General features: G+C 47.8%; 1 protein-coding gene across 1 annotated transcript in view; it reads left to right on the forward strand.

Annotated features, from left to right (window-relative positions):
* The first annotated feature begins 4,634 nt into the window (after positions 1 to 4,634).
* UBE2R2 (ubiquitin conjugating enzyme E2 R2) overlaps positions 4,635 to 26,739 on the forward strand; it is a 71,574-nt gene continuing 49,469 nt past the window's right edge. Inside the window, exon 1 of the mRNA XM_066986955.1 lies at positions 4,635 to 4,866. Within this exon, the coding sequence (XP_066843056.1) occupies positions 4,690 to 4,866 (177 nt within the window). The 5' untranslated portion in view covers positions 4,635 to 4,689. The remainder of the gene's footprint in view (positions 4,867 to 26,739) is intronic.

Consider the following 26,739-nt stretch of genomic DNA (forward strand, 5'->3'; position numbering starts at 1 on the left):
GTAGGTGATGATTGCACGTTGATTCCCCTCACTAAATGCTTGGGGAGCTTATAGGGAAATATTTGTTTGGCAGTGGGGCCTTGCTGCCTGTCTTGAGCTCCATCACCATGATGCTGGGCTGCCCTCTGGTCTGGGACCAAGGTTTCAGGTGCAAACAACAGAAGAAATGCCCATATTCCTCCATGACTGATTTCTCCTTGACAGAGAAACCAGTCTGTGAAGCACGGCTGGAGACCTGCACCAGCTGACAGCACTTCAGGAAGAGATGGAGGAAATAATCTAGTCCCCTCGCTGTCTTCTTTGTACCTACAGTGGCCTAGATTAGAAGAAACACGATATAAGTTGGGGTGGGGGAGACCTAAAAGCGACAAGAAGGAATGCGAACTGGGAGGTGAGGTGAGCCCAGAGGTACGCTGACCTAGAAGCAAGCTGATCTCCAGTTCAGGGAGTTTGAAGGAGCAGGTTGAGCAAATATGGAAGAACTGCTTGGAGAAACATGCCTGGGACTGCTTAGGACAAGCTGATACTGCCTTGGTGCAGGAAGGCAACAAGGTGGACCTCCAGGTGTTCTGCACTGATTCTGAGTTTCTCTTCCCACCTCTTGTCCCCTCTCTCTGCCAGCTCACGGGGCAGTAACCCTCCAGTGTGACACCGAGGCAGTATTCGCATTCCCAAAGCTCCCGTGGCAGACTTCTGCTGTTGCTAAGCAGAGGAGTTAACTCTCAGTTTGTCGTCGTTCATGAATGAGGTGCTCAGGAAGGAGGAAAGAGAAGAGGAAGAGAGATATTAAAAATAGATGATGAGAACAAAGCAGAAAGGGCTTAAAGAGAAGTTTTCATCTCAGATTTACATAAGGTACCAGTGGCATCTGAGGTCCAGTTTACAGAGACCAGCTCTTCATCTGGGAGCTGGCTTAATGGCACGTGTAGCCTTCTCCTTTGCTGCTGAGGCTTCCTTCCTGGAGCCACACTTCCCTACACCAGACCCTATTTCACCTTTTCCAAGGCCAAAGAGCAAAGCTGTTCCTTCAAAAAACTGAGATGGAGAGAGAACAAGCACAGGGTTTGTGGCAGAGCACACCACACAGAGAGCCCCACGTGCAGGCGTGCAGTGCCTGTCTGTGGGAGAGCAGTGCCCGGGCTTCCCAATGCTGTTTCTTCAATGGTTTCTATTTTCTGTGAAAAGTGGATGCTTTTGTGAAAGAGAAAAAAAAAGGTTTGGGAGAAAAAGATCAGTATTCCCTCTAAAAGCAGGCCTGATGGAAAATTTTCAGCCTGCCCTATTGAATACACCAGGGTTTTCTTTACTTTCTTGCATGATTACCTCTTTCATTAACATTTGAGACAGGCAGTAGGTGGAGATAAGTCCTGAATGGTGACAAACTCTGTTTCTCCCATCCTTCCCACCACTGGGCTGCTTCAGCCTGTGTTGGAGGCTGGCTGCAAGGAAAGCTCTTTCAATTACCACAGGAATAGGGGCAAGCACAATCCCAAAAGGGTTTGGTTCTGGCTGTTTGGTTCAACCCTTTATTGTCCTCTGGGCAAAACCATGTTTCTTCAGAAGCTGGGACATGGCGTTAACGGAGCAGTGCAGGAAAATCCTTGTTGTGTAACATCAGTGGGAAAGGGCACAGCGTGGCCCTCTGGGTTGGGTGCTTCTCCGGACTCATCCACGATGAAAGCAGGGCATGTGGAGGGGCAGCTGGAAGTGTGTGCTGAGGCGTTTGGGAACGGTAGTGTCCATAACATTAAACCTGGTCATTTGGGAGGTGGGGACGGAGGCATGAATGGGGCTGATAGGGTTTGGGGTGCAGGGAGATGTAATGAAGCAGTTAGAGTGGGGCTGTTGGGTTGGGAAGAAGTGGGATGAAGCCAGAGACTCGTTGCAGATGGATGGGACATGACAGGCAGAGCTGAAGAGCTTTCTCTCACTGCTGAGAGCACCGTGCCTGCAGCCCTTCCAGATGTGGCCCGGATGTTGAGGCACTAAGAAGGGTGGCCAAAGCCAGCAGTGATGGAAGCACCTGCCACCAAGGGAGCACTCGGCTCCTGGCCCACATGTCCTGCCAGTCAGCCTGATCCCATATCGTCAAAATGTTAAATCCAGCAACCCAAGATGTAAATAAGAATAATATGGGACCGAGCTCCTGGCAGAAAATATCCCCAGCACAACACAACCCAACCTCTGCAGAGCTCCTCCAACAAGCAGCTTCTCAGCCACGCAAGCAATGTGGAAGTGTTCATGATCCAGATGTCCAGCCCACGGGCTGAAGGCGTGAGAGCAGAATTAAACAGTTTTCTGCAAAACTGTGCCAGTCCTGGCAGGGACAGTTTCTGGGGTGAGATGGGATGTTGCAAGGGCCTGTACCCCTGGCATGTCAAGCTGCCAAACCCCAGAGTGTTTTACAGCTACAGGCTCAGGACCAGGCACCAGTGCCAGCTACAGAGCATTTCTGGAGAAGGTGATGGGGGCCTCCTTGGGGAGAGCTGGAAGAGCTGGAGGAGTATGAGGGGAGTAGTGGCAGGAGGAGGGAAGGGAGAAAGCTGTGCTTGCCGCAGGAACAATGGCAAATTTGTCCTGGTAGCAGCTGGTGCATGGGGCAAGCATGCTGCCTCCTCCCAGGGCCACGGTCTGGGGAGTGAGACATGGCTCCCAGTACCAGGAGGGGACTTCAGTGTCCACCTGCAGCACAGGCTGCCCCAGATCACTGCTGGATCCGTGACAGCTATCCCATGCATTCAGGAAAGTCCATGGGTCTGGAAAAGGTGGATTACAGGTCTAATGGTTACCCCTAGGGCTGTCCTCAGGGTGGAAAAGCAGTGAGTGGTGGTGGAGGAAAGGGAGAGGGGTGAAGCTACACAGGAGTGGAGGGATGGTCAGGCACAGCTTCTCCAGGTTGTTTGTCCAAGGAGCTTGGGCCACTGCAAGGTGAAGTAGCCCTGCCATGTGCAGAATGATGAAAGCAATGCCTAGCAGAAATGGATTAAGGACCTAGTCCTGGACAGAGTAACGTCCTGCAGCACTGAGTCCCACGGTCCAGTGAAGTAACCATTCCCCATTATCGGTTCCCACTTTCTGGACAGTGCCCTGTTGTTCTTGGTGCCTATGACTGCTTTGATCTTTTTAATTAATCTCATCTCTAAAGTAAACACTCCTCAATCTCTCTCTATTGCAGCATCTCAAGGTCCTTTACCATTTCATCCCTAGACTCCATGTAATCCAATGCCATAGATTTACATCAAGGTGTTATATGATTTTTACTTTCATTCATCCACAATTTTTATTTGACCGTAAGTACACAGAGAGCAGAAATATCCTTTTAGTAACTCTGACATTTTGGGGGACATTACAAATAATTCAGAACTCATCATAGCATTTAGCTGTTAAAATGATCCCCGTTAGAACCCCTTTAATTCCGTATCAGGTAATACGCATCGACTTTTCCATGTCGGTGCCGAGTTACCTCCTCATTATTTCTCCCGTCTTGGCCGAGGAAAGACTTCCAGCTCACACGTGCGTCTGTGCCAGGCATGCTGCAAGTAGCTGAGTGGCCCCATATGCTGACAGGCAGGTGTGTGCATTAACGCTTCCAGAAGCGAGACCCAGACTTGTGCCATCTGCAGTTGTGCTGTGCTGTTTGTCCTCCTTCTGGATCATCACTTTGTTCTTTGATTCCATACAGACTTGCTAAGGAATATGAGCTCGCAGGCACCGTCTGAGGTCTTAACCTTGCTTTTGTGTTCACAGCCCTGTGTGTGGAGCTGTGGTGGGCACCGCCTTGACTCTGGAGGCTTCTTTCCTCCTCGGGTGGATGGGAGGAAGGAACCCAAGCATTTTCTGGCTGTGGTACCTCATGCATCTGTGGAGCTATGTGAAAACAGCGCTGATGCCTATGGGAGCACTGTCTGTTTCGATGTCACCGTTGGGTGTTTGGGGATCGCTATGGGATGCTTGCCATTTCCCATAACACCTCTGTGTTTGGACCACCAGCCTCTGTGCCCAACAGCCTCCATAGGAAAATGGCCTCCGGACCATCAGCCTCTACACCCTTGCCCTGCAGTGCAGCAGCTCCATGGGGGACCATGGACCGGGACGTCAGGGAGAAGCCATGCCAGGATGGTGGCCACCCACCCTGCCCCTATCCCGGTGGTGCTCTTGCCGTCACCCAGCACCATTTGCCCACCAGGAACAGGGAACACATTGCTGTGGCTGATCCTTCCCCAACACCACACTGACATGGCTGCGTCCTCCACCCTCCAGAAGCCACCACTAAGAACATGGTGGGCATAACTAGGGGGGCAGTGGTGAAAGGAGGGGGTGCTGTTTCTTTAAGAACTCTGGTGGGGGCGTATCTCCACGGGGTTGGGGCGTGGTTCCACTGGGTGGGGGCGGGGCTACAAAGGGGGTGGGCGTGGTCACACATGGAGCGAGCGTGTCTCCGCGGAAGCCAGTGTCTACAGTGTCTACACAGGGAAAGGGCGTGGCTACAAGAGGGGCGGGCGTGGCTACAGGGTGAATGGGCGTGACCCGGTGGGCGGGGCGTGTCCCGGGGGCGTGGGGTGTGTCGCGGCGCGCTGAGGTCAGTGGCGAGCGGGCGCCGTCACAAAAGGAAGTGGCGGAAGGAGTAGTGGCCGGTAGTGTGGGGCGGGGCGGGGCGGGGCGGGGGCCGGCAGCGGCGGGGGCCGCGCCATGGCCCAGCAGCAGATGAGCAGCTCGCAGAAGGCGCTGATGCTGGAGCTGAAGTCGCTGCAGGAGGAGCCGGTCGAGGGCTTCCGCATCACCCTGGTCGACGAGTCCGACCTCTACAACTGGGAGGTGGCGATCTTCGGGCCGCCCAACACCCTCTACGAGGGGGGGTACTTCAAGGTACGCTGTCTGCCTCGCGCCTCGGCCCGCCCGCAGGGCCTCCGACGCTGCCGCCGGCCTCTTTGTTGCCGCCGGCAGGTCCTGGCCTCCCCCTGCCGGGTCTAGGGGGGGCCGGGCCGTGACCCCGGCGGCCGCTGGGAGCCCTTCGGGCCGGGGGCCTCGCCCCCGAGGGGTTGGGATGAGGCTTGGGGGTGAAGCCGCGGCCTACCGGCCTTTTCTTCCTTTATTTTCTGCCTTTTTTTTTTTTTTCACTCCTTCCCTGTAGTTTTAGTTAAAGCAGAGGCTCCGTGGTGAGGTGAGGCCCTCCCCATCCCGGCCATGGTCACCCTGTGAGGTCGTGGGGGGAGCCTTGGTTGGAGGGTAGCTGGGGGTGCTGGCCTGCCAGGCTGCGGCTGCGCTTCTTGTTAGAATTTGGTGATGCTGTAGTGCTGTGCATTGGGTTGTGGGGGGTTTTGTCCCCCTGGTTGTCCTCCCTTCCCTCCCCAAACTTAAGAGGATGGCCCTCAAAGGGCTATGGTAATGCTTTGCGGGCAAAGGTAGATAATTGCTTCCACTTTCTTGCTCTCTGTCTTCCTGTTAGTCCAAAAAAAACTTCTGTGGTTGTTATTTTCCCACTTGTAAATACAGAAAGCAAGAAGTCTGTCACCTCCTCACCTGAAAGGAACAAGACTTAAAGAAGGCTGGCATATTTTCCTTAAAATAAACAAAAGCTTTGGTGAAGCAAAAGATGCGTTGTGCTGGGCATATCTCTCTGTGCTTCGTGGCCACTTGTGCTCTGGCAAAACTACGTTACTCCTGGCTTGTATCTCCCAGGACTTACTGAGTTAGTGGTACCTCTGATGTCTTCCCTTTCCTGCCAGTCAGCCCTTTGGCTTTTGTCAAACCAAACAAAAGCTCAGAGGACCTCTTTGCTTGGCTAATGTACATCTTCGGTGCCTCTCAGGACCAAGGTTTAAGCACTCTGTCCCACAAAACCAAAATAACCTGTAGCTTGGGGAATAATGGGTTTGAGTCACGTTCAGTTTGGTCTCATGGTTTGGAAGGAAAGGAAGGTTTTGGCACGGGGCTTTCCTTTTGTAATGAGTTGGCTGGCTTACTCATGTACGTGTGATATGTATGTTCTTAGACTCACATCCATTATTACTTTGTCAGGAAGTCCCTGCAGTCTGGGATTGGTAACTAGGCTGTTTCCTATATTGGAAGGGACTGGCCACCTCTTCCTGCACTTGGATTAGTCATCACTTCTTTCAGAGAAATTACGAAGGGGTCAAAATATTTGGTTTATTAGCCACCTGGCCCATGTGTTTGTAACTGTTCTTGGAAAGAAAGCTGAAGCAGCCAGTGAAATGACTTGAGGATGTGAGAAACACTCTGTAGCCAATAACTTAGGCTCAGGCGAGGATCTCAGTGAAGTAGTAATTTATTCGCGATTGCAATGGCGGGCGCCCCACAAGCAGGAGCGCACCTACTGGTTCCAAAACACAGTTTATATACTTTTTGATGACAGGACCCTCCCCTGTTTCCCCACTGAGTGGGTAATCCAGGTTCACAACCTATCTGATGCTTCACAGACAATGCCTGGCCTTCAGTTGCCGGCCTGTTAAATTTCAAATTTCATTTGACTTTTTTACAGTTTGAACTAGTAATGTTTCTTAACTTATCTGACTTGACACCGTGACTTTCACCTAATTGTTCTAAGGAGTCTGGTTGTCTGCATTTTACAAGGCTGCCTGCTAAGTTTTCTTATCACTGCAAGCATATCTCAATACCCCATTCCTTCCCTCTAAACAATGTAACTCTGCAAAAACAACACTTTTATTCCCACAGTTCCCCCCCCTTTTTTTTAAAAATTGTTGATTTTTTTGCAAAAATTTATCTAAGGTGTAATTTGGTAGATATGTTCCTCTTCTTCACCTTATTTGCTTTCCATCTCCTCTAATATCATCACCTTATCTGAGTAAGGTGGTGGCTTCATGGTCATTTGTTTCAATTAACCACTGCACTAGTCCTCTTACACAGGGGATAATGCAACAACCAGCGGCTGTCAAAACTCCTGCTACTATGATCAAGGGCGTAAATATGCCTGATTTTTCTGTGAATTCCCTGGCAAGGGTGGTAAACCCTTGCAATGCTCTAGTTACTGTGCCATCCGGGGCAGTATTGTTGGGGATAAAAGTGCAACAATGGTTGCCCAGTATCACACACACACACCTCCTTTCTCCGCAAGCATCATATCTAATGCTATTCTGCTTTCCCAAGCCATTTTGCTGGTGGCATCTAGTTGTTCAGCGATTCCTCTTATCGCATCCCTTGTATAATTTATGAATCTCTGCTGATTATAATAAATATAAGTAATCCAATCCACGTTCTTATTGATTGTTACCCACCAGAACAGTGACTCAAACCCTGCAGCAGTTTGATTCCTGGCTTCCTGTTCATCGGGAACTCCTCTAGGCACCCCAATAGAATCTATGTACGCTCTATCATCAAATGATACTCCTAAGCTTCTTTTACTTCTTCTGGGTATTTGTGATGTTTCTCTTTCAAATGCCAGGGTGAAGGGTATAGCTAATTGAACAAGTGCACAAGTGCCTCCCCAGTTAGATGGCAGGGTGGACCGTAAGATCTTCCCTCCACAGTACCACCAGAGATCTGCCCTGGGGATCTCAAGTCTTGAGCAGTTTCCCATCAAGTCCTCGGTAGCATTCAAGGTCCTCGTGCACAAGGCAAATTCTCCCAGATGCTGGGTAGCACTCACACCCTGCCGTGAGAGGCAAGCTGTATGGTTACCTATAGCTGTGGAGAATGCAGGGGGAACCCTGATATTGCTATCACGCAAGGAAGGGAACAGCAAAGAGAGACTTACAGGCCTCATTTCCCCAGGCAGTCTTTTCTTGGTACAATGCAATCATACATTGCATCCCCTGGGAGTCCTTGGTCCACCCCAATGGGCAGGGCACTATCTGGGCAATCGGTCATCCCGAGGCACAAGCATAGCAATCGCTATGGTTGAGACTCTGGACAGTATATTTGACCCATTCTATCCAGGCATTCACATCCCCATGCCCTGTTTCAATCTCAAATGTTTGAACTGCCGCATTTCAAAGAGGGCCTCCTGTTTTCTCTCCTGTTTTCTCCTTGAGTTTCTCCCTTTCTCTGATGGCAAAAGAAGATCGTTTCCATACAGCTATTCTCAATCTGGCTGTTGGGTCTCTCCCAGTTATTTGTTCCCTCTGCTCAATTGTCGTTGGGCATTTAAATCTCCACAAGCTAACACCTCACAAGCATCAAACATGACGGATTGTGGTACATAACCCTCTGTCACAGTCACCCATATTTTTATGGGGTATCCCGTCTTACTATTATCTGGTCATGCCTTTTCCAAGTTGCCAATTGACCAAGGCCTTCTCTGAGGCCTACAATCACTAGAAACAAAATTAATAATTGATTTTTCCCTGTCATTATTTTTAACCCTTAGGTTTCCAAATAATTATCAATACAAAGAATAAGACATACACTACTACTAGAACAAACCCCCCTTGGGAACACTTCAATTCACGATAGGTCTGTCCTTTCTCTCAATCACAAGTCACACTCATTAGTTATGTGTGAAAATAAAAGGTTAGTTTACAATTGCAAGCTCTTATCCCGCTCAGAGTCCACTATGAGATTTTTCTCTTCGATTTCAGCTTCCAACAAGCCTTCTGTAGGAACAGCTTCCCAGGTACTAGGGTCGACGGATGCCTTCACTCGAGTATAGTGAGTCCAACCTTTTTCTGCAGTTCCTATGGCTGTTTCAGTGGTTAGTAGTACTTGGAAGTGTCCTTCCCATTCAGGCTGCAGTTGATCCTTTCCAGGTCTGAATGAGGACCCAATTTCCCACGGGTCCTGAGAGATGACAAAGAAGAGGACAACCCCAGAATACAGTTCTTAAGAAAACTCTCTTGTTTCGAATTGTGGTATCTCATCCCTTCTGCCCAGATAGGGTAATCCGAACAGCATCTCATATGGTGAAATTCCCATATCCTTTCTTGGTGCTGTCTGAACCTGTAGGAGTGCTAAAGGTAAGCATTTTACCCAAGGAAGTTGGGTTTCTAACACTAATTTAGTTAATTGCTTCTTTAATGTCTGGTTCATTCACTCTACCTTCCCTGAAGAGGAGGGGTGCCAGGGGGTGTGAAAATCCCACTCAGTCTCTAAGGCCTGCATTAACCCTTGCAGTACTTGTGAAGTGAAATGACTTCCTTGATCTGAATCAATGTTTTCAGCTATCCCATATCTAGGGACTGTTTGCTCCAGTGATACCTTAGCCACCGTGTTTGCAGTGGCAGATACCGAGGGGAAAGCTTACACCCATCCAGTCATGTGGTCAATTAGGACAAACAAGTACTTAAATCTCCCTCCTTTAGGTAACTCAGTAAAGTCTACCTGTATACTTGGGAAAGGTCGAATCCCTGGCTCCCGTCCCCCTCTAGGTGAGTTACAAATGACCTTTTTATTTGCCTTTTGACATATGGTACATCCTCTGCATATTTGCTTCACTAAAGTGTATATTCCTACACAGACATACTGTCTTAGCACAACATCACACATTGGTTGCACCTCCCAATGACTCTCTTGATGTAAAACATCATATTTGCCTCATTGGTGCTTTATTCAGCATTTCTCTCCCATCAGGGAATATCCATTTTCCCTCAGGCTTCGTGGCTCCCGATTCCTTAAAGAAATCTCTCTTAAAAACTTTTTAGTTCTTTCTTAGTTTTCAACAATTCCCTGAATCCTCTCTGGATTTATTCTCCGTTTTCCCTCAGACATTAGATGCCTTAAATACCCGACTTCTCTTTCTACGTATTGTAATTTATTTTTCAACACTCCCAAGCCCTGCTTTTCCAGAAAGTTGAATGGCTTGTTAGTGGCTTCCTTCACAACTGTTTTCTCCTGTCCTGACAATAAACGATCATCTACATATTTGTAACAGTAACACGTCCTCGGGGGGTTGGAATTGCTCCAAAATCTGTTCTAGAACTTGCCCAAATTAATCGGTGGCCCTGTAAACCCCTGAGGTAAAACTGTCCATCTGTATTGTTGCTTCCACCCCCATTTCAGAGTCTTTCCACTCAAAGGCAAATATATCTTTGCTCTCAGGGCCTGAGAGCACCCCATTAATACCACTGTTATTCCAGTCTAACAATTTACTATTTGAATGCCCAATTTCATCATCAAATCCCTTCCCAACAAGTTAGTCCCTGCCTCGGGTACATACAATAATTGCCCAGAGATCATTTTATCCCCTAGTCTCAGCTTGGTATCCCCCAAAGGTGGCACTGTTATCCCAGCCCCTTCTACCCCCATCACATTTAGGGTTTCATTAGTTAATTTAAGCCCTGATACTTTACAGGCCAGTAATGACCTAGCTGCCCCAGTGTATTGGGTTCACCGCTGCCCAGAGCCAAGCCAAGCCAAGCCATGAGCAACACAGTCTGTGCCTCTGTGAGAGCACATCCTTTAAAACAAAAACAAACAAACAAAAACCTGCTGCTCAACAGCAGCTGGGAGAGCGAGGAGTGAGAAACCTCCCCGCAGACACCAAAGTCAGCACAGAAGGAGGGGGTGGAGGCGCTCCAGGCTCCAGAGCCGAAGCCCCCTGCGGCCTGTGGAGAGGCCCCTGGTGGAGCAGGCTGCCCCCCCCGCCCCCCCCCCCTTCTCGATACTTGGGAAACTGACCAAACACCACAGCAAATATACCAAAACTTCTAGACTGTTACTTAGATAGTGCCTACATCCTCTTTCCCTGCTCATTCAACTTTCCCAACTCATTCAAAAAACAGCTCTGTCAAACATTACATACCACACCTTTAACACCTTCAATAACCCTTTTTAACACTTCTTCTTGTCTTTCTCCAGCCTGTCTGCCATTCCTTCATCTCTCTTCCTCTCCTTTCCATCCTGGCCCTGACTCCCCCTGAAGATTTTCTTCCTCTTTCTCCAACCCTCTGCCTCACTACCTGCTACACTGTCAATACCATCAGTTTCACTCTCTGCTTTTCCTTCTCATCTCCCCTCTTGACACACACCTTCAGGGCCTCCCACAGGAGGGCCCCCCAGTGACTGTTCACTACATCCCCCCACCTTCTGGAGCATTTTCTGTGCATCTTGCCAGGCTTCAATCACAAAATGAACTTTCAAGAGCCCTTGGGATACCGGGTCCTCAGGATTCATCCCCAAGTACTTTCTCATTCTGACCCCAAGTCTCTCATATGATTTCTGTGTCGCACACTATTATTCTTCCAGCCAGGATCGGCAAGTGGGTATTTCTGCTCTGCTGGTATTACCCCTGGTCCTGGAAGATGAGCTCTTTCCCATTTTTGTATAGCAGCTCTCCTCCTGATCATTCCCATTTCTTTCCCTTTATAACAACATACTTATAGACATAATTCCCCTCCCCCAAGGGTATAAGTTAGGTCCTAGGAACTGGTCTAATAGTTCAGCTAGCCTGTTGGGGTCCTCAGTTAAAGACTTCATCTCCTTCTTAAAACTCCTAACCTCTCTGCTGGTAAGGAGGGGGGGAAGTTCACCTAAGAGGAGACACAGTTAGTGTTAGTACTGTTAGTATCAGGGAAGGCAAAATTCTCAGTACCTCTTCTACCTTGTTCTAATTCTTGCCAGAGCCTAGAGTACGCTCTTCTCTAGGGACAGTGTTAATTGCAGTCCCTGTCTCCCTTCCTGGAGCTGCTGCTGCCACCGGTGCAATATTAGGATTATAGGGAGCATAACTTGGCTCCTCCTCCGAAAAAAAAAAGGAATCTTATTGTTTACACATAAATTTAAAGCCTGAATTTTCATCAGACCCGTATTTTGGCCAAAATACTGCTGTTTCCTTAATTGGTTCTTTTGTCCAGACTAATACACAATATTTAACCTTTTTCTTTTATCATCTCCTCTATTTTTGAGATTATTTTTCCAATTTCTTATAATTCTTCAGGAAGAACTGTCGGTAGGCACTCCCCCAGGGATATCTCCCTGTCCCCTGGAACCCATATTTCCCATTTTTCCTAGCCCTTGTCAGTGTGCTGCTACAGAAATTTCCCTCCTGCAGGGTACCACACACTAACGTTCCGATTCTGGAAAATGGGGCTGTACTCCCAAGCACTTCCCCGTGCAAGGGCTACCGCACACCTATGAGTTTACCAGATTCCCTGGTGTACTTCCGAGCACTTCCCCGTGCAAGGATTACTGTACACCAAATTTCCCTGGTGTACTGCCAAGCACTTCCCCGTGCGAGGCTTACCGCACACCAAATTTCCCTGGTGTATTGCCAAGCACTTCCCTGTGCAAGGGCTTACCGCACACCAAATTTCCCGAGACTCTTCCTTTCTCTCCCTTATCTCACGCTTCGTCTGTCTCCGGCCGCGCCCCTCGCGGAGCTACGGAACCACGGATCAGGACTCCACACTCGCTCTGTACAAAAGTACGTCTCAATCACACATCACACAGAGTCTCACCCGACCCCCAAGGCAATACTTCATATTTCTTACCTTGGTCTGTGCACAGAGTTACCGGATCAATTCTTAAACCCGGAGTGCCTACCTTCTTCCCTTCCCCACTACTTCACGGATCCTGCCTCTTTAATCAGTCTCGGGCCCTCTGTCAGCTCTCCGCAGAACCGCCACCGCCGATGCACAGGACCCTGAAATCAGCGGGGCATGCCTTCCTGCTGCTGCGGCGGTGGGGCTCCCCGGTAGGTGACTGGATCCCGGACGAGCCCCCAAATTGTGAGAAACGCTCCGTAGCCAATAACTTAGGCTCAGGCGAGGATCTCAGTGAAGTAGTAATTTATTCGCGATTGCAATGGCGGGCGCCCCACAAGCAGGAGAGCGCACCTACTGGTTCCAAAACACAGTTTATGTACTCTTTGATGACAGGACCCTCCCCTGTTTCCCCACTGAGTGGGTAATCCAGGTTCACAACCTATCTGATGCTTCACAGACAATGCCTGGCCTTCAGTTGCCGGCCTGTTAAATTTCAAATTTCTTTTGACTTTTTTACTGTTTGAAGTGGTAATGTTTCTTCACTTCTCTGACTTGACACTGTGATTTTCACCTAATTGCTCTAAGGAGTCTGGTTGTCTGCGTTTTACAAGTTCGCCTGCTAAGTTTTCTTATCACTGCAAGCATATCAATACCACATTCCTTCCCTCTAAACAATGTAACTCTGCAAAAACAACATTTTTATTCCCACAAGGATGTGCCTCTAGCAAGTGCAGATCTTGGCACGAGTGCTGGTGTTACCTTACCCCAGAATTGTGATTGCGATGGCTCTTGCTGTTCGGTGTCCTTGAACTGTACGGCCTTTTCCTCTAAATTCTTCTCCTGTTTGAGAGTAGGAGGTCTCATGATGCCTCCATCCCCTCTGCAGCAGAGAATTCCCTTCAAGCAGTGTGACCAGAGCCTGTTGTATGGAGCTTCTAACCTCTCTTCTATAAGGAACCATGCCTGCTCGTTTTGTTTTGGTAGCATTCGATCTTTGGTTATTCACTCGAAATTCTCAGCTCCTCAGAAAGCAGTCTTAGACCCAGATTTTCTCCCAAGAGAGAAGGATTCCTGTTGTCCTGATCATGAAGTTCCTGACTTTTCTTTGTAGTGAGCCTTTACGGCAAACCTTAGGGTATGTTAGGCTTGGCTTAGAGATGAGACTGGTAAGACTGAAACTTTATTTGGTGGAGTTAACTTCATGATGTACTCATTTTTGAGTTAAATGCTACTGCAAATCAGTATTTGATTTATCTTTAAGGTTTCTTGGCTTGATAATTTAAATATCTATCTATCCTGTTCTATGTTTTTAGTTTTCTAAGACTAGGTAAGTAGAATTTGAAATAATAGTAAAAATAAAAGGTTATGTTGCGTAATTGTGCAGAATTTCATGGCGATGAGGGTTTGGCAATTTTTCTTCCATTTGCTTGAGGTGTAGTTCGAGGGCAGGGACTGGAAGGAAAGTTCAAAATCTTTTGCTTAAACTTAAGTGTAAATATTTTGACGAATACCTGCATTTAAAGTGACTTTAATAAAGTGTTAGTGATGCTTGATTCATGGTCAGGAAGCTTTCAGAACTGGTAACATCAGCTTTTGGCACCTCATTTATTCTTGGAGAAATATGACCTTTCTCTATGGATCGTTGAACTAGCTGAATAAACTGAAATGAGTGAAGTGTTCTCTCTGCACCTCTTTGAAAGGAGCTACTGCTGTTCAAAGCTGGTCTAACATTTTAACCGACTCTGGTTTCAGTTGCTAATCCAGTAATTGTATCATTTGATAAATTTAAGCAGAAAACACGTCCTGCTTAGTGCTTTTAAATTATTGATACCTTAGTGCAGGTCATAATAAAACCAGTAACTTCTGAAAACTTTAGCAACTGGTTTTTGCTAAGCTTATATCATCAACTACTCCATCCTGCTTAGCTCTGCTGCAGGACTTCATAGCTCAGGACCTCTCAGCTGGAGGGATAGGGCAGTAGCTTTCAGAAATGACCACTTCACACAGTGTGTGAAATGGTTTGGGCAGAGCAGTCCTGAACCTCATGTCCCCCTTGTACAGTTAGCTGAAGGTGCACATCTGCAGTGGAGGCTGGGTCATGAGTCCAAGTGTGTCTACACGGCTGTCTGCTCCCCTGACAGTCTCTGGCTTATCTAGTGACCTTCTGTGGCTATCCAGTCTGACTAAGAATAACATTTTGGGCAACCCTTTGCTTGAATTCCAGATTACCACCCTCAAAGAAGGAGTTAAGCTGTCTCGTGCACTGGTTACTTCTCATTCCCTGCTGGGGAGACAAAAGCATCACGTGGTCAGTGATGTAAAGCCCTACCAAGAGGTCCCAGGATGAGAGCAAATGTCCATCCCTCAGTTCCTGTCCCCAAGGCATTGTCTGTCAGTTTGACCGGAGTTTCTGCCAGCGTTCTGGCCTAAATCAGTTGTATTAGGCTATAGGTACTTGATTGCAGTAGGTGAACTTGATTTTTGGTCCCTGACTTATTCAGAACTTGCTTAAAGGAGAGAGGTGGGTAGACCTTGGGTGTTTAAGATATGATTTCCTCGTAGCTGATTCAGCTGTTGAGGTTTTTTTGAATGGCAAAGGGAAGACTTCGCAGAATAAAATGTTTCCTGCCAGGGTCATAGATGGAGTTGTTTCTTTCTTCAGCTGGGGAGAACATGGTGTGATGGAACAGATTTCTGTATCAGGCTCTTGAGCTATGCAGTAGTTGTGAATTGCTCTTGAAATTATGGGAATATGTTTCTCTGGCTTTTCAGACAATAACTGTGTAGTGGAGAAGCAGATTGCACTGTAGTCTGCAGAACTGCATGTAAACAGTTTGTTCATGCCACCTTAAGCCACTTTTTTTTTTTTGCATCTGCTGCTTAAATGGGGAGCAGTACAACAGAGGTTATTAAGCTGCAGTCTGGTGATGATAGGTGCTAGTTGTGACATATCAGTGGCTGAGGCTTTTGTATGGTGAAACTTTTGCCATATCAGTTGCCAGTTGGTCTCTGGGTAATGTGTCCCTCAGTCTGCTTTGAAATCAATGTCATACTTTAATGCTGGAGCCTTCAAAACTTGGGGACTGATAAACCGTTGAGTGTTTCAATCAAGTGATGCTCTCAGGACACTAGCAGAACTATTAGAACATGCTTCCTGGTGGCTTATTTAAAGCTCTGTATGTTTGCTGCAGTTGTACCTTTGCAGCACAACTTCTGTCTTTTACAAATGTAAGTCTTATCATTTTATAGTTGAATAGTATTCTGCTTAGGTTGTGAGCAAACCCTTCAGTGAATGTGCAGGTAACAAAGTTTCTGTTTGTAAAACTTCCTATTAATCACGTAGCACTGCCTAAAAACGCAGTTTGACCAAGTATGCTGTGTCGAGAGGCATGTTTAATGTAGAGCAAGAATCAATATTAAAAGCTCCTTCAGAGGTGATTTGGGCTGGGTAGATGAAAATGAGTATACCTAACATGAAAGGAAACAAGCAAAATTAACTGTGTTGTTAGAGTTTGATAGTTCTTTTCTTAAGGCAATTTATTTCAGAAGGTATTTCTGCTACTTGAATGAGCAAGTCTTGACATGTAAGCTGGTGGGGGGGGGAAAGCAAGCGTTATGCTTAGTTTTCTTAAGTAATTTGGAGGCTGAGGCATTGTTTTCCATGGTTTTTGTAACTTTTTAACCATGTGCTGAGTTCTGTATTGTTGGATCTCAGCTTCTTTCAAGGGATTTGCTTGAATTCAAAGCAATTTGCAATATGTGGGAATACATTTTTCAGAGCAGATCAATAGAGAACTTTCTCCCACTTGTCTGATAGCAAGAATGAGTACCATGTTTAAAAATTTGGTACTGTAGACCAGTGTCCAGAAAGCTTGAAATTAAATGCTCAAGGAACTTCAATTTGTTTAAATGTTCTACCAGTTATATAATTCTAACTTCACAAAAATATTACTTGATGTCAAGAAAAAAGTGTGGTACTGTCTGCACAGAAGCCGACTTCTAAAAGCCTCTGGATTGCAAGCTCCTAGAGAATTTCTCTGGTGTACTTAATTTTCATTTTTTGTTGCCTTTTAGGTATCATTGATGCTAATAAGCAGAGGTTTGCAACTAAGGGGCATGGAACTGCTTACAAAGAGAATGTGCAACTGCTGCTGCAGGTCTCAAGAGCTCCCATGTGGAGCTGGCGGTCCCCGAAGTGGAAGAACAGCTAAGCCATCTGCAAGCAGGGAGGGAAGGCGCTGCTCCTGATGCTGGTTTACTGACACTAAGCACAGTTATGATCTTTGGCTCAAAGGCCTAAGAAATGCCTAACTGACTCTTGCTGTGCTGTTGCATGTAGATTTTTGGTAGGCTGCACAGACCCCTCCAGACCACTTTCTTCAGGGCAGCTGCCTCTCCTCAGGAGGCAGCAGGCAAGGTAATGATGGCAGCAAGCCCCTAGTTCTTCCCCTAGGGCTTCTCTCAGCCAGGTGGGATTCTTGTATATGTTCCGAAGGCAGATAATGATTTGCCAATCTGTTGCTACCTGAAAATACAAGTTTATGTGCAATTAGGCACTGCTGTATGGCAAGAGGAAAAGCTGCAGCACAGTCCATCTCTTCCATTTCCAGTCTAATGGCAAGCTTTTGACTTGGAAAAGATTAAGTACTGTTGGCTTGCATTTTTTTTCCATTGTTTGGCTCTATTTCCATGAGTTTGCACAGTTTCCATGAGTTTTTCCTGATTATTTCTCTTGCAGAATAGTAACTGTACCCCCACTTAGTAGCTGAATGCCTTTCAGTGGTGCATTAAGCAGGATAACTTGAGAGGTTAATATCTCTTAGAACCATAGAATCATAGAATATCCCGAGTTGGAAGGGACCCATAAGGATCATCAAGTCCAACTCCTGGCACCGCACAGGTCTACCCAAAAGTTTAGACCATGTGACTAAGTGCACAGTCCCATCGCTTCTTAAATTCAGACAGGCTTGGTGCAGTGACCACTTCCCTGGGGAGCCTGTTCCAGTGGGCGACCACCCTCTCGGTGAAGAACCTCGTCCTGATGTCCAGCCTAAACTTCCCCTGCCTCAGCTTAACACCATTCCCGCGGGTCCTATCACTGGTGATTACGGAGAATAGGTCACCTGCCTCTCCACTCCCCCTCGCGAGGAAGCTGTAGACTGCGATGAGGTCTCCCCTCAGCCTCCTCTTCTCCAGGCTGAACAGGCCAAGTGACCTCAGCCGTTCCTCATACGTCTTCCCCTCTAGGCCCTTCACCATCTTCGTCGCCCTCCTCTGGACACTCTCCAACAGTTTCACATCCTTTTTGTACTGTGGTGCCCAGAACTGCACACAGTACTCGAGGTGAGGCCGCACCAGTGCAGAGGAGAGCGGGACAGTCACTTCCCTCGACTGACTAGCGATGCCGTGCTTGATGCACCCCAGGATACGGTTGGTCCTCCTGGCTGCCAGGGCACACTGCTGGCTCATATTCAACTTGCTGTCAACCACAACCCCCAGATCCCTCTCTGCGGGGCTGCTCTCCAGCGTCTCGTCACCCAGTCTGTACGTATAGCCAGGGTCTTCTGCCCCCTCGAGGTGTCTTTTAGCTATTATCTAAATCCCGTCTAATCTTTAATTCACGTAGTAACAAAATGCCCAGTGTTTCAAATGAAGGTGCATGCTGCTTCTTCGTTAAGTTAGAAAGTCTTGTCTGTTCTTCATGATACTGCTACTTTTGCTGGATCTGCCTAACACAATTTTTATGGCTTTCTGGCAGTAACGCATATTGTGGCCATAAGTTATTCAAAATGCTAAGGAAAAAAGGCATTGAGGCTCAACTCTTCTTAAAAGCTTAAGTGTTAAAATTCTGTGAATGACAGTAACATCTCTTCTCCTGTATAATTCTGTAAGTGTCAAGTAGCTATTTCTTGAGTCAATCCCAGTCATGTTTAAACAATCCTCTATAGAGGACCTGTTGTCACTTCCCTTATGAAAGACTAGTGAACTTCTAAATGGAATTAGGCATTTTATATTGCTGTATGAAGCATATAAAAATGAAAGCTTTGAGACCAACATATGAAATGATTTCCATTTTTCAATGACTGTCAGAAACCTGAAGGCTTATGTGCTTCAAAATTTGACTAATGCTTTCTGTGAAATGTAACTGACTTTTTTTCTTTTCCTGCTGGTAGCAGTCTTCCATTTCTGTGGAAGAAGCTTGGCTGCCTTTGGCCTGAAATATGGCAGTAGTGATACTGCTAGGGGAAGCTGGATAGGTAAGATAGACTTCAGCGAGACCAAATATCTAGCTTTTACACTGTGAATTGGGCTGGATTATTTTTGAAAAGTCATTAAAAAGTTTGTTTTGATCCTCAGAGGATTATGGGTAGGCTTGTCAGGAGCTAAACACCAGCCTAGTCAGGGTCATTGCAGAAAGTCACTCTGGAGCTCCATTTCAAGTGGCAATAACAGCACAGTTCGTGTCTTGGACCCGTATATCTATGGCTATTCTCCAGCTAGAAGGAGGTTATAGTTGTATTGGCTACTGCTGATAAGGGATGAGATCAATAGGCTGCTGATCTTGGCTGCTTTCTTCTGGATGTTATGGAGTAAGTCTGGCTTCTAGTGCTGTTAGAGGTAATATTTGGATTTCACTGATTTGAAGCAGCTTGCTTAATGTTCAGCTTGGACAAATTGAACTTTCATCCAAGTTGTAAGGTTATCCGGTACCTACTAAGTATGTAAATGTTCATTTCTGTGATGTAAGCAATATGTTTCTGCTGGGGCTTTTCAACTGGGGACCATATTTGGCCTTCAAGGGACAAATAAGTAGCATGCTGTGGCAGTCAACAAAGCTGTGCTGCTTAATAGGAACATCCATGGAGGCTGCAGCTAAGCTGGCTGGTGCAGGCATGTTGCTGAGTGGTGGGGCAGGCCAGGTTGGGCTAAGGGCTGTTTGTAACCATCCCAGAGCGTGGTACTGCCTGTTCTCAGGCCTGACAGGGATGCAATGAAACATCACATAAGGATTTCCTCAACAATTTTTGGCATATCCTTGAAATCTTCCTTGCTGTCTAGGTAGGAAATGCTGTGTACTGTGAGGTTAGATGTGTTAATATGGCAGATGCATCTAGGTGTGCTTGGCCACAAAAGACCTATCATTGTGGTGCTGTCAGGCTTTTTTTAATCTGTCTTGGGGTCTTTGGGGATCCAAGCCCATTTCAAGTGTCTCCCTCCTCCTTCATCTCATTCCCTGTACTGGGCTGGCTGAACTTCAGGGCATGACTGAGAGCTGACTGACATAAAGCCACCACTTGTGACCTAATTAGAGCTCCTGGTTTCCAGCCTTGTTCTGTTTCATCTTTCCCTCTGTAGCTATCCGCTTTAAGAATGGGGATGACTTTCACCTATTTTCAAGAGAGTAGTGAAGTATTTTTGACCTGCCTACTCTAATCAAGACTTCAAAGGTGGCTAACTTCTGCTATTGCCACTTGCCGAGGCGATCGGCTCCGGGGCAGGCGCGTTCTGCAGCGGAGCGGGGGATCGGGACAGGCAGGGCTTTTTTTCCGACATCGAGGCAGCTCGAGGGAGCCGCCGGGACCCGGCAGCCCCCGCGAGGGAGGCGGACGAGGCGTAGGCGGAGCCAGCAGCGCCCCCCCCCGGCCGTTCAGAATCAGCCCCTAGGGAGCGCGGCGACCAGGAGCGCGGGGAACAGGGCGGGCAAACAGGGCGGGGCGCGGCAGTTCGCGCAGGGAGGGCAGAAAGTTCCCCCCCTGCCCATACGAACAACTCCTCTAACGGCTGTTGACCGCTAGCTGGGCTGCAATGGTCTACACCAGGCAGACTGCTCTCTCTAGGAAGTCTGTAACCACCCAGACTGACTGCCCGCTCAAAAATGCGGCAGTTCAGGTCTCTGGGTGCAGGGAGTGTCTGAGCCTGTTGCTGCCATCTGAGGGAGGCAGAGGCACCATGTGTGTGAGGTGTGAGCAGGTGGATGACCTGGTCCGCCTGGTGGCAGAGCTCAGGGAGGAGGTGGAGAGGTTGAGGGCTATCAGGGAGTGTGAGCGGGAGATAGACTGGTGGAGTGACTCCCTGCAGGGCCTGAAGGAGAGGTACTGGGGTGAGACACCCCAAATGGGGGTGGACCCCCTGCCCTGTCGCTGTCGGGCAGAGGGAGGGGACCTAGGAGTTGAGGAGGAATGGAGACAGGTCCCTGCTCGACCTTTCAGGCAACGCCCCCCCCTACCGGCCCCACCTTCCCAGGTGCCCTTACACAACAGGTTTGAGGCCCTGGAGCTTGAGAGACCGGTGGGTGAGGGCGAGGTAGAAAGTCTACCCAGGAGGATGCCTAGGGCGAGGAAGCCGACTCCACGCCTCAGGACTGCCTCCACCAAGAAAGATAGAAGGGTGATCGTTGTAGGTGACTCCCTTCTCAGGGGAACAGAGGGCCCTATATGTCAGCCTGACCTTACCCATAGGGAAGTCTGCTGCCTCCCTGGGGCCAGGGTCAGGGATGTTGCCAGGAAGCTTCCCAACCTGGTTCGCCCCTCTGACTACTACCCTCTTTTGATAGTCCAGGCTGGCAGTGATGCTATTGATGAGAGAAGCCTGAAGACTATCAAACGGGACTTTAGGGGACTGGGACGGTTAGTGGATGGAGCAGGAGTGCAGGTGGTGTTTTCGTCCATCCCTACAGTGGCAGGGAGGGGTACAGAGAGGATACAGAAAGCCCACCTGATTAACACGTGGCTCAGAGGCTGGTGCCAACACAGAAATTTTGTTTTTATTGACCATGGGGCGCTTTACTCGGCACCCGGCCTGATGGCCCCAGACGGGTCCCTATCTCCAAGGGGAAAACGGATCCTAGGCCAGGAGCTGGCGGGGCTCATAGAGAGCGCTTTAAACTAGGTAAGAAGGGGGACGGGACTGAAATAAGGCTTGTTGGAGCTGTGCCAGGGGGAACAATGGCAAGGCCGGGGGAGAAGGCAATGGCCCGACTGAAGTGCATCTACACTAATGCACGCAGCATGGGTAACAAACAAGAGGAGCTGGAAGCCATCGTGCAGCAGGCAGGCTATGACTTGGTCGCCATCACGGAAATGTGGTGGGACCACTCTCATGACTGGAGTGCTGCAATGTCTGGCTATAGGCTCTTCAGAAGGGACAGGCAGCACAGAAGGGGTGGTGGTGTGGCTCTCTATATTAGAGAGTGTTTTGATGTTGAGGAACTCGAGGCTGGGAATGATAAGGTTGAGTCCCTATGGGTTAGGATCAGCTAGAAGGCCAACAAGGCAAGCATCCTGGTGGGGGTCTGTTATAGACCACCGAACCAGGATGAGGAGACAGATGAGGAGTTCTACAGGCAGCTGGCAGAAGTTGCGAAATCGTCAGCGCTTGTTCTCATGGGGGACTTCAATTTCCCAGACATATCCTGGAAGCACAACAAAGCTCAGAGGAAGCAGTCTAAGAGGTTTCTGGAGAGTGTGGAAGCTTCCTGATGCAGCTGGTTAGAGAGCCTACCAGGGGAGGTGCCCCGCTAGACCTTCTGTTCACAAACAGTGATGGACTGGTGGGAGATATGGTGGTCAGGAGCTGTCTTGGGCAGAGTGACCACAAAATGGTTCAGTTCTCTATTCTTGGCGAAGTCAGGAAGGGGACCAGTAAAACTGCTGTCTTGGACTTCCGGAGGGCTGACTTTGAGCTGCTCAGGACACTGGTTGGCAGAGTCCCTTGGGAGGTGGTTCTGAAGGGCAGAGGAGTCCAGGAAGGCTGGGCGCTCTTCAAGAAGGAAATCTTAATGGCTCAGGAGCGGTCCGTCCCCACGTGCCCAAAGACGAGCCGGCGTGGAAGAAGACCGGCCTGGCTGAACAGGGGGTTGTGGCTCGAGCTTAGGAGAAAAAGGAGGGTTTATAATCTTTGGAAAAGAGGGTGGGCTACTCAAGAGGACTATAAGGATGTTGCGAGGCTGTGCAGGGACAAAATTAGAAAGGCCAAAGCTCATCTGGAGCTCAATCTGGCTACTGCTGTTAAAGATAACAAAAAATGTTTTTACAAATACATCAGCACAAAAAGGAGGACTAAGGAGAATCTCCATCCTTTACTGGGTGCGGGGGGGAAACTTAGTTACAAAAGATGAGGAAAAGGCTGAGGTGCTTAATGCCGCCTTTGCCTCAGTCTTTAGCAGCAAGACCAGTTGTTCTCTGGATACCTGGTACCCTGAGCTGGTGGAAGGGGATGGGGAGCAGGATGTGGCCCTCACTATCCATGAGGAAATGGTTGGCGACCTGCTACAGCACTTGGATGTACGCAAGTCGATGGAACCCAATGGGATCCACCCGAGGGTACTGAGAGAACTGGCGGAGGAGCTGGCCAAGCCGCTTTCCATCATTTTTCAGCAGTCCTGGCTATCAGGGGAGGTCCCAGTCGACTGGCGGCTAGCAAACGTGACGCCCATCTACAAGAAGGGCCGGAGGGTAGACCCGGGGAACTATAGGCCTGTTAGTTTGACGTCAGTGCCAGGGAAGCTCATGGAGCAGATTATCTTGAGTGTCAGCACGCGGCACTTGCAGGGCAGCCAGGCGATCAGGCCCAGTCAGCATGGGTTTATGAAGGGCAGGTCCTGCTTGACGAACCTGATCTCCTTCTATGACCAAGTGATGCGCTTGGTGGATGAGGGGAAGGCTGTGGATGTGGTCTACCTTGACTTCAGTAAGGCTTTTGACACCGTTTCCCACAGCATTCTCCTCAAGAAACTGGCTGCTCGGGGCTTGGACTGGCGTACGCTTCATTGGGTTAAAAACTGGCTGGGTAGCCGGGCCCAAAGAGTTGTGGTGAATGGAGTCAAATCCAGTTGGAGGCCGGTCACTGGTGGAGTCCCCCAGAGCTCAGTGCTGGGGCCGGTCCTCTTTAATATCTTTATCGATGACCTGGATGAGGGGATCGAGTGCACCCTCAGTAAGTTTGCAGACGACACCAAGTTAGGTGCGTGTGTCGATCTGCTCGAGGGTAGGAAGGCTCTGCAGGAGGATCTGGATAGGCTGGACCGATGGGCTGAGGTCAACTGTATGAAGTTCAACAAGGCCAAGTGCCGGGTCCTGCACCTGGGGCACAACAACCCCAAGCAGTGCCACAGGCTGGGAGATGAGTGTTTGGAAAGCTGCCTGGCAGAGAAGGACCTGGGAGTATTGGTTGATAGGCAGCTGAATATGAGCCAGCAGTGTGCTCAGGTGGCCAAGAAGGCCAACAGCATCCTGGCTTGTGTAAGAAGCAGTGTGGCCAGCAGGACTAGGGAGGTGATTGTCCCCCTGTACTCGGCTCTGGTGAGGCCGCACCTTGAGTACTGTGTTCAGTTTTGGGCCCCTTGGGCCCCTCGCTACAAGAAGGACATGGAGGTGCTCGAGCGAGTCCGGAGAAGGGCAATGAAGCTGGTGAGGGGTCTGGAGAACAAGGTTTAAGAGGAGCGGCTGAGGGAGCTGGGATTGTTCAGCCTGGAGAAGAGGAGGCTCAGGGGCGACCTCATCGCTCTCTACAGGTACCTTAAAGGAGGCTGTAGAGAGGTGGGGGTTGGTCTATTCTCCCACGTGCCTGGTGATAGAACGAGGGGGAATGGGCTGAAATTGTGCCAGGGGAGGTTTAGGTTGGATATTAGGAAGAACTTCTTTACTGAAAGGGTTGTTAGGCATTGGAATGGGCTGCCCAGGGAAGTGGTTGAGTCACCATCCCTGGAGGCCTTTAAGAGACGTTTAGATGTAGAGCTTAGTGATACGGTTTAGTGGAGGACTTGTTAGTGTTAGGTCAGAGGTTGGACTTGGTGATCTTGGAGGTCTCTTCCAACCTAGACGATTCTGTGATATTAAAACAAAAACAAGCTTGCTGGTGATGTTAGGGGGAACCTGTGTGATACTTCAGCAAATCTAGCGAAGTTCTGAGTAGAGGTTGGTGGACAGAACAAAACTCTTCAGGTGTTGGAATCTATGTCGATTGTATCTCGAACTCCTGCATGCACAAGTTTATTTGTGATCTCCTAGCTGTATTGATCAGCATGAATTATTTTGTAGGTGGGTGTATTGATAAGTTCTAGGGTTTTCCTTCCTTTCTCTTCTTTACTTGAGTATAAATCTCTTGTACTCTAGCAAGAAGAATAGATAACTGTCTTTCTTGGATCAAACTTGGTGTGTGTATATATAGCTTTTTTCTCTACTTTTGTAATGTTAACTGTTATGACTATCTCTATAATTATACATATTTTATTATATAAAGTATGTATGAAGAATGTATTTTATGGCAGAAGAGCATAAATATGGCATAGAAGAATCCTTATGATTAGAAAGGACTTCAGTTATGTTAAACTATTTGGTTGCAATACATTACTTGTGCAACTGTGGTAATGCAGTAAAGCTGAGGATGAGGGAACTTAAGTAGAGCCTAAAGCCTACTGTTAATCCATGGTTAGATCATAATTTGTAGATTAATGACTAGATGCCAACTTGAAATAAAAAGGTTGTGGGAGATGAGCTGCTTCCTTTTGGGAAGGCTTTCTGTCTGTTTCTGGGTGCTCTTATGGCCATCCAAGCATTGTCTTCTGCTAGGTATCAGCTAGCAGGCTTCCTTCAGTAATTGTTTTGTTGAGTTTTTTTTAGTACAGCTATTAAATACTGCTGTGTCACACTTAACTCTGAATGTGAATGGCAACAATGGACTGGGTGAAAGATGCACAGTCCAGAATTCATCCTGTTAGGCCTTTTGTGTGGGTGAAGCATGGCACTTGTTGAGAACAGTCTGTGGGTACTGCACAAACAGGATGAAAGAGCCCATACAATGCATTAGTTTAGAACTGTAGAAGACTGTAAGAAGTGCTCTTCTGAAGGCTGTGGGGCTAGGATTGGAAGAGTTATGTAGAAGCGTGAGGGTTCTGTATAGTTTTGATTGTCAAGGAACGCTTTGGCCCTGCCTTACAACAGTAAGAGGCAGTATAATTTAGTGAATAGGATATGAACCAAGTCTCTTATCTGTAATGGGTTTGTGTGCATGATCCTGGATAAGTTAACATTTTTATATAAAATGGTTATATCTTGTAATAGCATAGTTGACTAAATCTGTAGGTAGAAAGCATTTTGCTTTTTATAAATAGCACATGGGAAAGCTTTCTTCCAAAACGAGTTCAACTTGTATGTTTACAAGTACAGTATTTAAATTTGGAACAGCTGAAGAAATTGTCAAGTAAATAGTTTTCAGGCTGCTTAAGCACAAAAGCAAAGGGATTTTTGGAATAAGAACTTCTACTTATTCCTGGCTTTAAAAAAAAAAGAATTAAAAAAAAGAAGAGCAATTTTCTGAAGCGCCCCAGCACAGATCCTGATGTACTGACAAGTCACACTCCTCTGCACAGACTTTGTCCATGAGGCAGCTGTAGCAATTCTCTAAGAGCAAAAATAAAGCTGGGGTTGTATAGCTTAACCTGGGGGAGGAGGGGGACATTCCTGGTGTTGAAGAGAAAGCTGTCAAGGCCTGGGCATGTAGGCTTTTGCTGGGGGAGACTTAGGCTATGCAGGCTTCACAAATAATTCTCAGAAACAGTGTATTGGGAAATAATCTGGGTAAACTTCTGAGTGTTGGAGGAGGTAGAGCTATGCTCTGGCTGCCTCATCGCTTCAAATGTCAGAGGGATCTGCACTGATTTCAGAGCTGGGTAGCTCTCATTTCCCACCTCTGGGATTTCTGTCTTGTACTGTCTTAATTGTTCCAGCTCCTGTGCTCTTCTACTGCAACCAGCCCAGGTCTTCTCTCCTGTGCTTTGAAGATTAGGTTCAAAATAAAGCCTCTCAGCATAGTGAAACCGGCACGCAGGATTTGTGTCAAGTGTGGAAGTGTGAAAGAGTTCCTGGCTCTGTAGCATGGCCAGGGGAGCAGCCTGGTGAGTTGCTTTATGGATCTGGTGTGTTTGCAGAGCAAGATTTGGTTCTAGTAAAGACGAGGTTTTAAAGTGTATCATTGACATGCCTCCGAGTTCTGTTATGCTTGTCACCTGAAGTGCAATTACCTAGGCTATGCCACAACACTGAGCTTAAAACACATGGGCAGAAAGCCAAATTCTACACTTAGTAAGCACTTTAAATAGAAAACTACAGCACAACTGACCTGCAGGTACCTTTCCTTTTATAAAGAAAGCTGGTGTTTCTAACTGCTAAAGGCTTCTTCACTTCAATTTTGAATGTATTGATAAGTGCAGTTTCATTATACGTATTCACCAAAATAATGTTTGACCGTAGCTTAATGTGATTGCAGTGTAGAGTTTGAGGTTCAGGCAGAGCATAGCCTTTTCCTGTTCTAATTTTGTTAATTTTGTATTAATAGGTACAGTGAA

The sequence above is a fragment of the Anser cygnoides genome, chromosome 36 (assembly GCF_040182565.1).
Source record: "Anser cygnoides isolate HZ-2024a breed goose chromosome 36, Taihu_goose_T2T_genome, whole genome shotgun sequence".
Classification (NCBI taxonomy): domain Eukaryota; kingdom Metazoa; phylum Chordata; class Aves; order Anseriformes; family Anatidae; genus Anser; species Anser cygnoides.